The 15,325-nt window shown below is 38.2% G+C and overlaps 1 protein-coding gene across 5 annotated transcripts in view; it reads left to right on the top strand.

The window, feature by feature from the left end:
- FHL1 (four and a half LIM domains 1) overlaps positions 1 to 15,325 on the top strand; it is a 64,040-nt gene that overhangs the window by 25,323 nt on the left and 23,392 nt on the right. For 2 of the 5 annotated variants that reach the window (XM_063703130.1, XM_063703131.1), the window contains exon 3: positions 3,067 to 3,152. The exons of 2 other annotated variants lie outside the window; for them this stretch is intronic. In XM_063703130.1, the coding sequence (XP_063559200.1) occupies positions 3,068 to 3,152 (85 nt within the window). In that variant the 5' untranslated portion in view covers position 3,067. Of the gene's footprint in view, positions 1 to 3,066; positions 3,153 to 15,325 lie in introns of those variants that run through there. One more of the 5 variants, XM_055376473.2, reaches the window with a different exon arrangement.

Genomic DNA, 15,325 nt, shown 5'->3' on the forward strand with positions numbered 1-15,325 from the left:
TTGGAATAATTGAATAGTTTAGTAAAATGGGCTTTGCTGTTTCCACATGAGGATATCTTGTTCTTTTATTTTTTATTTTTTTTTGAGACGGAGTCTCACTCTGTCGCCCAGGCTGGAGTGCAGTGGTGCGATCTCGGCTCACTGCAATCTGTACCTCCCAGGTTCAAGTGATTCTCCTGCCTCAGCCTCCCAAGTAGCTGGGATTACAGATGCGTGCCACCATGCCTAGCTAATTTTTGTATTTTTAGTGGAGACGGGGTTTCACCATGTTGGCCAGGCTGGTCTCGAACTCCTGACCTCAAGTGATCCGCCTGCCTTGGCCTCCCAAAGTGCTGGGATTACAGGCGTGAGCCACCATGCCCGGCCTATTTTGTTCTTTTAAGTGATGGTGTGTCCCCTTTTAATACAGTATTTATCATAGATAAACTTTATTATTCAGAAACTTAGAATTATTGCATTTGGCTGCCTTTTAGTTTACAGAATTATTTGGAACACAAGCTTGAACACATAATTCTTAACACATACGTGAACTGGGCTAAATTTGAGTATTTGTACCATAGTAGTGACAATATTGTTAATTAAACATGTGTTTCACATGTAGGAGATATTTGTATCACTGACATATGGTCATTTTCATTATTGATTTGGCAGTTTTTTAATATTCACAAAACACAAAATTTTGAAATACAGTAGTCAAAGTGATTTGATCTGTGCCATTTGTATTGATGTAACCTCTCTTCTTGGTGCACTAGCAATAAGAAGGAGAATCAGCACAGATGGGTTACACAGACTTAGAGGATTTGGAAACCATCACTTTAGAGCCAAGGTCTCAAACTGATGGGCTGGATCTGGCACACAGAGGTGTTCTTTTAAAATTTTAATTGCCAGCATTTAAAAATTGAAAGGTTTCATATTTTTTGAAGTCCAAATTTTTCAGCTTCTCTTGAAATATCAGAAGATCTGGCAATATTGAGCCCTCACTCCTGTTTGGCTACACTAGGCTGGAGCCAGATGGCTGCTGTTTCTTTTCTTTTTTTTTTTTTTCCTGAGATGGAGTCTCGCTCTGTCGCCCAGGCTGGAGTGCAGTGGCGTGATCTCCGCTCATTATAAGCTCTGCCTCCCAGGTTCACGCCATTCTCCTGCCTCAGCCTCCCCAGTAGCTGGGACTACAGGTGCCCGCACCACGCCCGGCTAATTTTTTGTATTTTTTAGTAGAGACGGGGTTTCACCATGTTAGCCAGAATAGTCTGGATCTCCTGACCTTGTGATCCGCCCACTTCGGCCTCCCAAAGTGCTAGGATTACAGGCGTGAGCCACCGCACCTAGCCAGCTGCTGTTTCTTTAGCTAGAGCATGAACTCTGAAGTTTGCCACAGTCTCCGGCAGTATCTGTAATCTCCTTGACACTAAGGACAAGGGTTGGTTGCCATTATCTGAATGTTTAACCCCTATAGACATGTGAGTTTTCAATCCCAGGTCTGGATAAAATTGAGGTTGCAAACTTAAGGTCATCCTTTTTCTCAAGATATCAGCTTGCTAATTTTCAGGGGCACGACATAGGGTGACAGTCATATTAAGGAGGTGCTTTAAAAGGGTTGAGGGCAAACATTTCAGAGGAAGGATACTTTCTGATGATGGTACCTGATTAAGAAAAGGATACATCGACAGGTACGGGTGATTTATTTTATTCTGGCAGATTCCTGTAGTCTACTTTGGTGCTTCTCACACTTTAATGTGCAGATTCTGATGCAGCAGGTCTAGAGTAGGGCCTGAGATCCTGCATTTCCAACAAGCGCCAGGTTATACCACTGCTGATCTGAGGACCTCCCTCTCTTTGAGTAGCAAGGGGACTCTACCTTAAAGCAATCCTAAGAAAAATCAGTCAGGCAGTGATGGTGCTAATGTGTAGAACATTCACTTTTCTCTAGCCTGAGAAAGAAAAAGAGATACGAACCAGGGTATTTTGGGTTGAATCTTCCCAGATAAATCTGGATCTACTTTGAGTTGGAGCAGAGGAGGTGAAAAATCAATTATTTTCAATACAGTATAGCACATGGAAAAGATAAATCTAACTCTGATTTTAAAATTTGTTTTAAATTAAGTGCTTCTGGTAAAAAAAAAGCTAGATATGCTCAGGAATCATGAAATGTAGGGATTAGAGCTTTTAATTTTAGGAAAATATGGGGCTGTTAGCAAACTTGTAAATCAGACCACAGAAAATAGGATAATTATCAAATCCCTGGTTATATGATAACCTTGTAAGCTATAAAATGATTTTAAAAAGTTGGAAAGAAAGAAATCAACAGTTTCAAATATATACAGTCCTATATTGAAAAGTATAATTAAAATGAAAAAGCACACCAGGAAAAATTTATGGCACAGATGACAAGATACATAATTTCTATATCATGCACAGACCTCATACAGATTGTAAGAAAGGTGCGCACAGGCCTAGCACGTGGTAGGTGCTTCCTAACTGTTGGCTTAATGAATTATCCAATTGATAGATGGGTAAAAGACACTCAAGTTATATCACAATGTAAAGAAATGCATGGAAAACATTCAGCCTCACTGGCATGCAAAGATAAGCATATTTAAACGTCAGCAAGGCACACTTTTACTAAGTTAGCAGAATTACAAAAAGAAAACACAATGTTAATATGGTTAACTTGAAATGGATATGCACTTACTCACTGCTGGTAGCAAAGTAAGTTGGTACAAAGCCTTTTGGAACATTGTTTGGCAATATATGCCTAAAGGCACAAAGATTGGTACCCTTTAATCTAGTAATCATACTTTGGGAAATGTGTTCTGAGAAACAAATTATTCTAAGAAAAGAAAAAAAGCTGTGTAAGCATTCATCACAGTGTTATTTGTGAGGACAAAAAGAAAGAATTTAAATGTCTAATGTGAAAAAAATAGTTCATTTATTCAATAAATAGTTTTGATTGAGTAGATTATGATACATCTATGCAGTGGAATTTCATGAATCTGTTATTTATAATGTTCACACTTATATTAGCAATATGAAAAAATTTGTATAATACAGTCTTACTAAAAAATGCAGGATGCAAAATTGTATATATGCTGCGATTGTAACTTGCAAAGTGATATGTACCTGTGGACAAGAACTAGAAGGCACAAGGAAAAAATGTAAGTATCACTCTATTTGAAGTTGTATTCATGTTGTGATGTTGTTTGTACATTTTGCTATTACTTAGATGTTGAGAATCTTCCACTTTTATGTACTTAACTCCATATCACAAGCCGGATATTCTAATCTATCACAGAGTGCTTAGTAAGTAACCAAGAAACATGAGGACTCCTGTCCAGAGCCTAAACATGGGGTTCCAATGCTCTAGTTCCTTCTCGCTTGTTGTGTTTCATCATCCAGAGCCCCCATTTCTCTTTCTTCCGTATTTGGTGGTTGGTAGAGGCATCTTGGTATATACCACATGACACCAAGTATAAATATTTGTTTCAGAACTTTTAATGAATGTCTAGCAGTGCCAGGCAGGGAATGAATGTTCATGTTTAAAGGTCCAGTGTCCACTTAAGGAACATCTTAATGGAGCTACAGCTCAAGAGCAATGCCCATTTCATCTTCTGATTTCCTTTAGATAAGCAACAGAAATTGGCTTTAAGGTCATGAGCCTCCTTACAGCAGTCCCTCTCTCCTTCAGCTGTATTCCCTATTTCAGATATACTTGTTTCTCTGCTGTAAGTACACTTTTCTTTTCTAATTAGGTCAGTTACTTCATGTCTGTTTTTCTTTTTTGACATGGTTTCTTCTGGCTTTGGCACCACATATTTTCCCCATATGTCATTGCCTCTGGAGCTTCATGTTGCAATAGTTTTTCAAGGGGAACGGAGAGCACATTGCTAAGGGTGGGGGATGGCTTTTGCCTCTTTTGCCTGCCCTTTGCTTCAGTGAGTGTTCGTATTTCTTTTGGGCCTAGTTCTGTTTGGTTTTGTAGTCTTCAGAGTCAGTTATGTTTGGACTGAAAGATACTTAAGTAAAAATAATGGCAAGTCAGAGATATGTCTGGCAAAGGTGCAGCACATTTGTTAAGGTTACTGGTTTATTTATCTCCCTTGTCTCTATGGCGACTAAATCTGGGTCTGGGATTTAATGGATTTAGTTTTGACCTCTTGTAACATCTCCTAACTTTTCCCAGCCTCTGATTTAGAAAGAATTCATTTTCACTTGAGGAGAGAAACTGTCTCACTTACAAAAGGGGTCCTAACTGGACTCTCGAAAAGTGGAATCTCTAGTCTTTGATTCTTACACAGTCTTCAACCAGAGTACCCATTGTGGTTGTAAAGAAAGCTAAGAAGTCATGTAGAAATACACACACACACACACACACACACACACACACACACACACAATGTCTCAAGGAAATACTTTTCTTTTTAGTGAAATAAAGTATTATTTAGTTAATGTGAATGAACTGTCTGTAAAGAGAACCTTTTGTCAGAATACCAAATCAATGGAACCATTGACTGGACATTATGTTTTTATTTTTTAAAAGTATCTCCTTTACCCATTACAGGATTATAAATTTGCACACATATAAATGTTTGAACCATATTTCAGAGTTCAAGTGTATTAAATTGTGCCATGGAAGTCCACAATAAAGATTGGGTTTGACCAGGATTCTCATGGAAGAAGTCAGATTTGGACAGCTAAGTTCAAATCTAGTGTTCCATCTTCACAATTGATGTGAAATGAGGACATAGATATCTGATCTCTAAGGTAGGTAGAGTCAAACCATCTTGGACTTCAATTGGTTCAAATGAGCCTTTAAAACTTTTTCTCTTCTCCTGTATGGTGCTTTGAGACTTATAAAAACATTCCAGCTGTAAGAATTTACTAATTTGTTCATCTGTTTACAGGTCTTTTCAGCTTCTCTAAGAATAAGCTCACATGTGAATTTTCTTTGAAACCCCAAAACAAAGGAGTCAGTAAATGATTGATTATCAAGTATTGCACAGAGACTGAGGCAAGGGAAGTGACAAAAGTCCTCTTCTGTCCTTACTCCCCAAGTATAAAATATTAGAGTTCAGATCTGTCATCAAGTTTGGTTCAAGCCCAATAGGAACTTGTGATTACTTAGTAAGGTTTTTGAACATCATAAAAGTTCAGTGCATATGGAAGTTGTTGTAAGATTTTGTCCATCATGAACGCTCCTATTAATAGGCAAAGATTTGAGAAGCCAACAACAGATGCTCACTTGTAAGAGAGAACCATGCCTGGGAGATGAATGTTGGATGCTCCTTAATTTCTGAGTTTGAAACCTTGACTCACTTGTCTTATAACCGTGGACGTAGAATATTTGTTAGATTAAGGTCATAGCTAAGTCATACAAATTTTATTATGATCAGTACAGTAAGCATAGCTGGGGTCAAAGCTTTTATGGAAATCACAGTGTTAAGGCCTGAAGTCCTTAATAATGCTTGAGAAAGAATGGCACTTTTATCATCATCATTATCATTGTCATCATCATTATTATCATATCAACCTTATATCACATGTTGAAAGCCCAGTGTGGTGAACTGTGCTAATAATTGTTATAATTGATGTATTTCATTATTGATATTTCAATTTTGTTTGAACAACTGTAGGGATCAATTTAAAATAAAAAGGAGGAAATATATAAAAATGTATTTAGAATAGTAGCCTCATTGTCCTGTCTTATCAGCCAGATAAGCTTTGTGCTTTGTAGAGCATCTCTCACTGAAGGATACCTAATTATTGGATAAACAATTAGTTCTTTAACAGTTCTTAGGCTGGGTGCAGTGGCTCACGCCTGTAGTCCCAGCTACTCAGGAGGCTGAGGCATGAGAATCGCTTGATCCCAGGAAGCAGAGGGTGCAGGGTGCAGAGATCGCACGACTACACTCCAACCTGGGTGATAGAGTGAGACTCTGTCAAAAAAACAAACAGACAAAACAACAACAACAACAACAAAACCCAAACCAAAGAACAGTTCTTCACCTAAGTAGAAAAGCAGAAAAACAATGGTTTGAGGTCTTTGTGAGTCTGTGGACATCTCTTAAACCATGTGTGAGAGGACCATTTCTTTTTCTATTCTTTCTTTTTTTTTTTTTTTTGAGACATAGTCTCACTCTGTTGCCCAGGCTGGTGTGCAATGACGTGATCTTGCCTCACTGCAACCTCTTGCTCCTGGGTTCAAATGGTTCTTGTGCCTCAGCCTCCCGATTAGCTGGGACTATAGGCATGTGCCACCAGGCCTGGATAATTTTTTGGTATTTTTAGTAGAGACGGGGTTTCACCTTGTTGGCTAGGCTGGCCTCGAACTCCTGACTTCAAGTGGTCCACCCGCCTCGGCCTCCCAAAGTGCTGGGATTACAAGCATGAGCCACTGTGCCCAGCCAATAGGACCATTTCTGTACACATTCATTAGGGCTACAAATTCATAATTTCCATAAGGTACTCTCTGTGTTTCTTTCCCAGGACCAGTAGAGTTTTTCCTATGGGTGGTGGTGAGAGTTTGTGTACATAATTGTCAGCGTGCACAGGCATAGGGATTTATAATCCAGAGGGTCTTTTGCTCCCTACAGTGGTTCAAATGGAAACTAATTGGAGAGGGTGAGTTCCACCCTTTGCATTGGGCTCATGGGACAGGTTTGAACTGGAAAACAGTACAACGTGCTCCAGTATTTTTAGCCTATCCCTTATGTTCCCAGCTCTGCCCTTTGAACTGTCAGTTCTCATAGACTTCACATAGGATCTTGACCTGACTTTTGGTCCTCTCATGGGTGTTTTCCATTTTCCTTACTGGGGCAATCTAAGGCACAAAGAGTAAAGGATTTGGTCAGAGTTACTGTCTTAAATTGTACTCTGCTTTCTCCAGGAAACTGGAAGCTTCTGAGGAGCAAGAAGCCTGATGTTTCCTCTTATGTCCTTTGTATCATTTATTATTTAGTGCCAGAGACTTAGTAGGCATTTGCTAGAGATACAATTAATTGAATGAAAGGCATTATGTAAATTACAAACCATAGCATTACCGTGGTATTACACAGGACTGTCTTAGGATCCCTGTTCCTCTAATATCCATATTCCTGAATTGTTGGAGGATATCCTTGAATAGAACAATCCCTTTTCCTTCACTGTAGCATGACATTATTTTTTCCCAGCATGTTATCAGCAAGTTTTTCGAACAGAAAAGTTGAAATTATACAGTGAACGCTCCTATTCCTACCACCTAGAGTCAGCAATTAAACATTTTACTATATTTGCTTTATCAAATATCCACCATTAACCCATCTTAATTTTTGGATGCATTTCAGAGTACGCTGAAGGCATCTGTATGCTTTACCCTTAAACACTTCAGCTTTATCATTATGTGGTTTCAATTTTGACTTTCTTAGAGCCGCTTTCAAATTTGTTGAGATCCTGACATTTATTTTGGTGGTGGCTAAGAAGAGGTAGTAACTCAAATGTGCAATATGCTCAGTTTTCAGACCCTGGGAGTTTCTCTTTGTTTGTAACTACCAGCAAGTATACGGACACATACATATCGCTGTCCCTTCCCCGCTTCGTTATATGGTCACATTATTTGTATTGTTGAAATTTGGAAAGCCAGCCTAGGAAATGCAGTTGAGGGGCTTGTGGATATGAATGAAATCAAAGAATTGGGGTTGAGAATAGTAGGGCAAAAGGTTAGAGTTAGCTACTATAAAGGGAGGATAGAGTTGGGTATAAGGAGTGGGGAAGAGATTCAGATCAGGAAGTTACCAGCATGATACCACTTTCATATATGAAGTCTAGAGAGGGTTTGGTGGCTGTTTATATGACCTAAAGGTCATGGATTGAATAAACACTAAGAGTGCAAATAGTCCTTCCAGTCTAGTGGTTTTCATATTATATTCCATGGAACCCTAGAATTCATAGACAGGTCTCAGAGGTTTTACCAACATTTGAATTATACTTTCACAAGTATATTGAACTATTTTTAAAAACACTAATAAGAAAACCCAACAAAAACACTTGACTGTGTTTTATAGAAAATTTTATCATCCTGGAGAACACATACTGATTGACTTTATTTTATTTTATTTTATTTATTATTTTTTTGAGACAGAGTCTCACTCTCTCGCCCAGGCTGGAGTGCAAAGGCGTGATCTCGGCTCACTGCAACCTCTGTCTCCCAGGTTGAAGCGATTCTCCTGCCTCAGCTTCCTGAGTAGCTGGAATTACAGGCGCTTACCACTACGCCTGGCTAATTTTTGTATTTTTAGTAGAGACGGGGTTTTGCCATGTTGGCCAGGCTGGTCGTGAACTCCTGACTTGAGGTGACCCCACCCACCTTGGTCCCCCAAAGTGCTGGGATTACAGGCGTGAGCCACCGCGCCCGGCCCTGATTGACTTTAACATAAGTAAAGGTTATTAATGTCAACCTAAAATAAAGTTTTGACTAACACTTATCTGTCATCCATCAAAGTCGGGGTAGTATTTCTATGTGGGAATAAAGACAAAAGGTCCACAGCAGGACCATTACACTAAAGCCATGGGTGTTAAGGCATTGGCCTGCAAAAGCTGAAGTTACGTTTTGGTTTCCAGTTACCATGAGCACTTATCCATCTGTTATATTTAGATTTTTTTTTCTAGTACCTTTAGGAATCTGCAAACAGACGAGTATCTGCTTTAAACTTGAAACGACCATAAAAGGAGAGAGATGGTTAGGATGCTGGAGGCTGGCTACAGTGTCATCCTTCAGATGGGCCTGTGTGAATGGATTAGGGAACCTTCAAAAAGGTCTCTCTTCTGGCCCAAACTGCTCAACCTGGTCTGAAAATGTATGTGTGCAATATTGCACTTCATGATGAAATGTGATTTTCAGGGCTTCTTTAATAATGCCTAAAAAAACCTTAAAATGGGCTTGGCAGATTTCTTTCATTTGGAGGCTGTGGTACTCAACTTTGGTGTTTTGCATTCCAGACTGTACCACGTTCTGTGCCCATAGTTTGAAAAACATTTTGGAAGCCAATACCTGCTTGTGTGTAGCTGCAGTCAGTTTTTAAAGGTTTTGCTGATGTATATTTTATTTTCCCCTAACCTTTATTAAGATCTTCAAAGTTGAAATGACTTTGCAGTGGCCATCTTTATCCCCATCATCAACAGGCTGCCATTAACAGCATTTTATTCTACCTGTTTTATCACTATCTATCGATCCCTCCATCCATCAGTCTATCTTATTTTGGGATGCATTTCAAAGTGAATGTAGCAGATTTCACCAGTTAACTTCATAATACTTTATACACTTGAAGTCTAGCTTTTTGAACAGTACACAAATGTGACTAAATTGCTATAGAATGCTGTGAAAGAAGGTATAAAATAAATGCCCCAGTTTTGCTTGGAAAAAATTTAGGAGCCTTATTTTAAAAGTAACAGGTGTTCTGGAATCCTGGCATGGAGTTGGAAAAAAATATACTAATTTTTAAATTGGAACTTTTTTGTAACTCAGACATTGCTGACCCCTAAAAAAGAGGGGATACACTTGTAGATTTTATTTTCATCCCAGGCAGGAGTTAAGTAACTTCCCGTTCTTATAGAGAGGCAAGATCATCTTGAAAAGTGTTATAGACATAGAATGTTGGTTACGCCCACAGAATCAATTGCATTTGGAAGGCAGAGGAACAGTTAACTGAGGACTAAGTTGATCTATGCAGGGTCTGAGTCCAAACCCTGGTGTCAAGGTGTTAAGTGCAAATTATTATTATTATTTTTTAAAGAAAACACTCTTGTTACAATTTGGACAGAGAGAATGGTATGGAGATGAAAGGTTCTCGTGTATGGCTTTTGCTCCTATTTATGTGGAAAGCACGCCCTACATTCTGTCAAAGCTGTGTTGTTCCCTTTATTCTCAGTCCCCAGAATTGTGTGCAAACACTCTCTTGGCCCAGGGGTTTGGCTGGGTGTGTTTCCTTCTGGAAGTCTTCACTAGCACTCTTGAGTTAGCTGGCAGGAGATCCCTTAAAACCATTTCCAAGCAGTTTTTCTCACTTCCCTGTAGGGGCTAATCCTGTACTTTCCACTTCAATTCCAGCTGCTGTTGCTTGGGAAGAAACGAATTTCTGCTGTGTTCTCAATCTCCAGACGGTCCGTGAAAATTTAATGTATAAGAACAAAGAGGCTGGGCGCAGTGGCTCACGCCTGTAATACCTGCACTTTGGGAGGCTGAGGTGGGTGGATCACCTGAGGTCAGAAGTTCGAGAGCAGCCTAGCCAACATGGCGAAACCCTGTCTCTACTAAAAATACAAAAATTAGCTGAACGTGATGTGATGGTGGGCGCCTGTAATCCCAGCTACTTGGGAGGCTGAGGCAGGAGAATCGCTTGAACTCGGGAGGCAGAGGTTGCAGTGAGCCAAGATTGCGCCACTGCACTCCAGCCTGGGCGACAGAGCAAGACTGTCTCAAAAAAAAAAAAAAAAAAAAAAAAAGGACAGAAAATATATTTTGGGCAGGGATTAGTTGGGGGATGTGGGTGGGAAACCTGGTGATTAGATATATTTAAACGTGTCATGTCAGTATAGAGCGTGAATTAAAAATAAATTATATATGGAGAGGTGTAAGAAATTTACCAGTCCCTTCAGACAGACACATGACCCTTTAAAACCCATTAAAACTCCTTGGCACAATGGAATAACATGCACTTCGGTCTTGGAAGAAACCATTAGGTTGCAATGTTTTTGATTTCTCTACCACTGACTTGCTCTTTGATCTTGGAAAGTGACTGACTTGTCCTGTGATTGTTTCATAATCACCCATAATAAAACTGATTTACTGTATATAGTGAATAGTTAAGTTTAAAACTATATCTAGTTTCCGTTATAGCTCAAGTTTATGTATTATTTTATTAGCGTTTAGATGTTAACATTAAGCTTTCAAATCAGATGAAATTTAATTTGAAAAAAGTTTTCGTGTATGAATACTTTATATTCTGCAGTTCATACATGCAGTACCACCCTTAATTAAATGATATTTCCACAAATCAGTTTGGAAGATTTTCTTCCTGCAAAATATATGTTTAAAATACATAAAAATTGATGGGACCATGTACTTATGGCTAGTCGGAAAGTGGAAAGTTTTTTAGATTTATGCTTAGGACAGGTGATAGTACTTGAGCTTCTATTCTTAGTTTGACCTTGCCTCCCCCACCCCCTTAAAGCAAGACACTTAATCTCTTTAATGTCTCAGTTTATTCATCTTTAACACCTGTATTCTTATTTCATGAAAACGATACCTGGTTTATATTTGGTAGCATTTAAGGACTTGATATAGAAGGTGGTATGGAAGTTCAAATTATATAGAAAGTATTTGTATGCTGAATGATAATCTTGACAAATTACTGATTACTACATTTAGAAAGTTACAACTCTGGAGGGAATTGATATTTGATATTGTTTTCCTGTGTGTTCTAAGTTACCACCATAACAGTAGGAAAATAAACCCTATCCTGGCTGTGTTACAAAGGGATTAACTCACTTCTTCAAGTTGTTACTAAATCTCCAGCCCTTTAAACAACAGAAATAAAAAGTGTTCCTTATTTTAATTTTTCCGAAATGAAAGTCCTATAACTAACCTTGGCTTAATTTTTTCTTTTGTTGAGGGCTTTCCAAGTTATTTTCTTTGTGAGGAATGGAGGCTAAACCATGTCAGTTACTTGAAGCAACTAAAAATACCCCGTACAAATATGCAGAGGAGTATGCTTTTGATTTTTAGATCAAAGCGAAGAAGCAAGATTTTATGGAGCTTGCTTATTATACATTTATTCCGAGCTACTTGTGCCTTTTCAAATAATTAAATATTAACTAAATACAAGAGGATTAAATAGCTAGACTTTAAGTAAAACTAAAATAGCCATATTAGTATTTTCTAAATTCTGTATCATTGAAAGTTTAGGCTGATATGAAAGAGAGGGAATTCCTATCATGGGGATTGCCAGTCTTTTCACAATGACCTGCCACTAGATTTTATAGTATATGATAAATGTATGTGTGTTTATTGTGAAAATTGTGTGAGTCATATGAAAAATTAAGTCTACTTGAAAAATCAAAAGACATTACCTACTTGGGTACAAAGCCTGATTTATATATATATTTCTTTAATGACCATATTATGTTATGTTAAAGTTTGTATAGTACTTGGGCATATATTATTTAATTTCATTCCTAAAACAATTCAATAGGGAAAGCAAGACAGATATTAATATTCCCATTTCATAGATGAGGAAGAAAAAATAACTTGGCTTGTAAGCAATTCAGCAGAGTCAGAGATTGCATTTGAGATTTTTGATTCTAAGTCTAGTGTGCTTTCCTTGGGTTACAACACAATAAAGTCAAAAACATTTACTGTTATTTTCATTAATTGAAAGCTTAAAATCAATTTAAAATTCTAACAGTATAAAATTTAACAGTATAAAAATATTGTTAATTTAATTTTATGACGTTAATTTTTAAATTGATTTTTGAATTTGCTAAAAGTGTTTTAAAATCAGTATCCTGTTTCACAATTCCTGAATTAATCTCTTCTCTGTACATTTCCTGTTCCAGTATGATAATTTATATAGGCTTTAGCATTTACTTATGGTATTAAATGAGTAGACAGTTGGAAGGGAATTAAAATTAATTAGGTCTTGCAGTTCTTATAATACTCCTGGTTTTTGCCACACTGAATTGCCATGACATGGCTGGGGATCCCTGTTTTAACATCTAACAAAGATAGCTGCCAGTGTACTTAATTTTAAAACGGTCTCATCTATTAAGCTGCTTTATAAACATCAACCCCTTTTCTGAAGTCCATAGTTAGTTTTTTAAAATATTCACTGATAATGGAGTGGGGGTGCTGGTGACGTTTCTCTTTCTTGTTTATCTGTAAAGACAGGGAGGTGCAATCTAAGTTAGGAAATCAGTGACAAATAGTCATAGAACATGGGTCACCTGGCTTCAATTAGTTATGTGACCTTTAAGAAAACAAGTGCCCATTTCAGAAAAGACTGACCTTTGAGGCCAGAGACATCAAGCTACTCCTCTACTTTTAGGAAAAAACAATGACAGGGTTAATTTAAAACTCTGATGCAGACGGAGTTGAAAAATCCATGACAGATTTATATAATGAACGTGGATGGTGTTTTGTTTTCCCAGAATGCAGTTTTAAGGTCAGACCTATGACTCAGAGCTGTGCACTTCCCTGGTGGTATGCATCAGTGACATGTTGCCAGTCTAATCGTCCAGAAGGGCTTGTGCCCAGCTGGGCTTGCTCCATTATAATCCCCAGCTGAGAAGCCACCTTTCATTTTTTAAAATAGATAAGGAAGACAGCATGAACATTTGAAACTCAAATACTATATGTAGTTTATAACTTTTCAGCCTGAAGACTTGATGCACACTAAGTTGCCTCTTTAATTTTGAGAAGTATAATCTCCATTGCCACTAATCCATCATGGTGTGGCACTGCATGAGGATATGTTGTGTGCATTGTCAGTATCGGCGTTTTGCTGAGTTTACTGTTTTTTAGTTCATTGGCAAGGCATCGTGGGTTTTGGTGCAAAGAGCATGGATTTGGAATCAAAAGCCACTTCCTCTCTGGGTGGCTGATTAGCTGAGGGTAACCTTCACATAGCTGGCATGGGATTTCCAGATGGCATCCTCTCTGCATGAACAAAAACAATGTGCCATTTCAGTAAACTTTGGTGGGTGCTCCCTCATCCACTCCAGATCTTTTCATCTCTTTCCTTTTATTCTCTCCCTTTCCTTGTAAATCAAAACTCCCATTCCTTTAGTGCTGCTGATCTCTTTTGGGGGTTAGAAGAAAGCAGTCTGATTAAACTAACTTACTACTGTTTTTAGTTGGTTCATCCTATCTTTAAAAAATATATATATATTTCAAGGCTGGGCGCAGTGGCTCACACCTGTACTACCCAGCACTTTGGGAGACCGAGGTGGGTGGGTCAGGAGTTCGAGAGCAGCCTGGCCAACATGGTGAAACTCTTTTCTCTACTAAAAGTACAAAAATTAGCTGGGCATGGTGGCACGCACCTTTAGTTCCAGCTACTCAGGAGGCTGAGGCAGGAGAATCGCTTGAGCCCGGGAGGCAGAGGTTGCAGTGAGCCGAGATCGCACCATTGCACTCCAGCCTGGGTGACAGAGCGAAACTCCATCTCAAAAAAAAAAAAAATATATATATAGATAGATAGATAGATAGATAGATAAATAGATAGATAGATAGATTTCTTACAGCATTGTTTGTGATAAATATTTGTCAATAAGAGACTAACTGTGGTATAGCTTCACAATTGGATACTATGTACATGTTCAAAAAGTAGAAGCTCTTTACGTACTGACAAGGAAAATTCTCTGAATATAAATAAATAGAACCAGCAATAGAATTAATAGAAAAAGCAAGGTGCAGAGGAATATGTATAGTATACCACTATTTATGTTTTTTTTAAAAAAAGAGGAAAAAAAATATATATAGCTGCCTATCTTTTATAAGCCCAGTATCTCCAGAAGCATAAAGAAGACACTGGTATCATTGGTTGTCAGTGGAGAGGGGGAAGTAAATGTCTGGGGATAGATAGGGGGAAGAATACTTTTCACTATGTATTCTTTCATACTTCTTCAAAAATACATCTTTGGAAATAAACCCATGCGAAAAAAAAAGAATGTTCACAGCAGTATTATTCATAGTGGCTAAAAAGTGGAAATAACCCAAGTGTCCATTACCTGATGAATGGTTGAACAATATGTGGTGTATCTGTACAATGGACTATTATTCAGCCATAAAGAGAACTGAAGTACTGATGCATGCTATAGCATGGATGAACCTCGAAAACATTATACTAAGGGAAAGAAATCTGCCACAAAAAGCTGCATATTGTGTGATTCCATTTTTATGAAAGCATTATGCTAAGTGAAAGAAATCAGCCACAGAAGGCCATATATTGTATGATTCCATTGCCAGAAGTGGCACATCCATAAAGACAGAAAGTAGGTTAGTGGTTCCCAGGGGATGGGGGTGGGGTATGCAGAGTGATGGCTAAGAGGTCCAGGATTTCTTTGGGGGTGATGAAAATGCAGAATCAGATGGTGGTAATGATTGATATACATTATGAATATACTAAAAGCTGCTGAATTCTACACTTTATAAAGGTGAATTTTATGATATATAAATTATTTTAAATTTTACTTAGAGATGGGGGTCTCACTATGTTGCCCAGGCTAGTCTTGAACTCCTGGCCTCAAGCAATCCTTCTGCCTTGGCCTCCCAAAGCACAGGCATGTAAATTATATCTCA

The sequence above is a fragment of the Gorilla gorilla genome, chromosome X, assembly GCF_029281585.2.
Source record: "Gorilla gorilla gorilla isolate KB3781 chromosome X, NHGRI_mGorGor1-v2.1_pri, whole genome shotgun sequence".
Classification (NCBI taxonomy): Eukaryota; Metazoa; Chordata; class Mammalia; order Primates; family Hominidae; genus Gorilla; species Gorilla gorilla.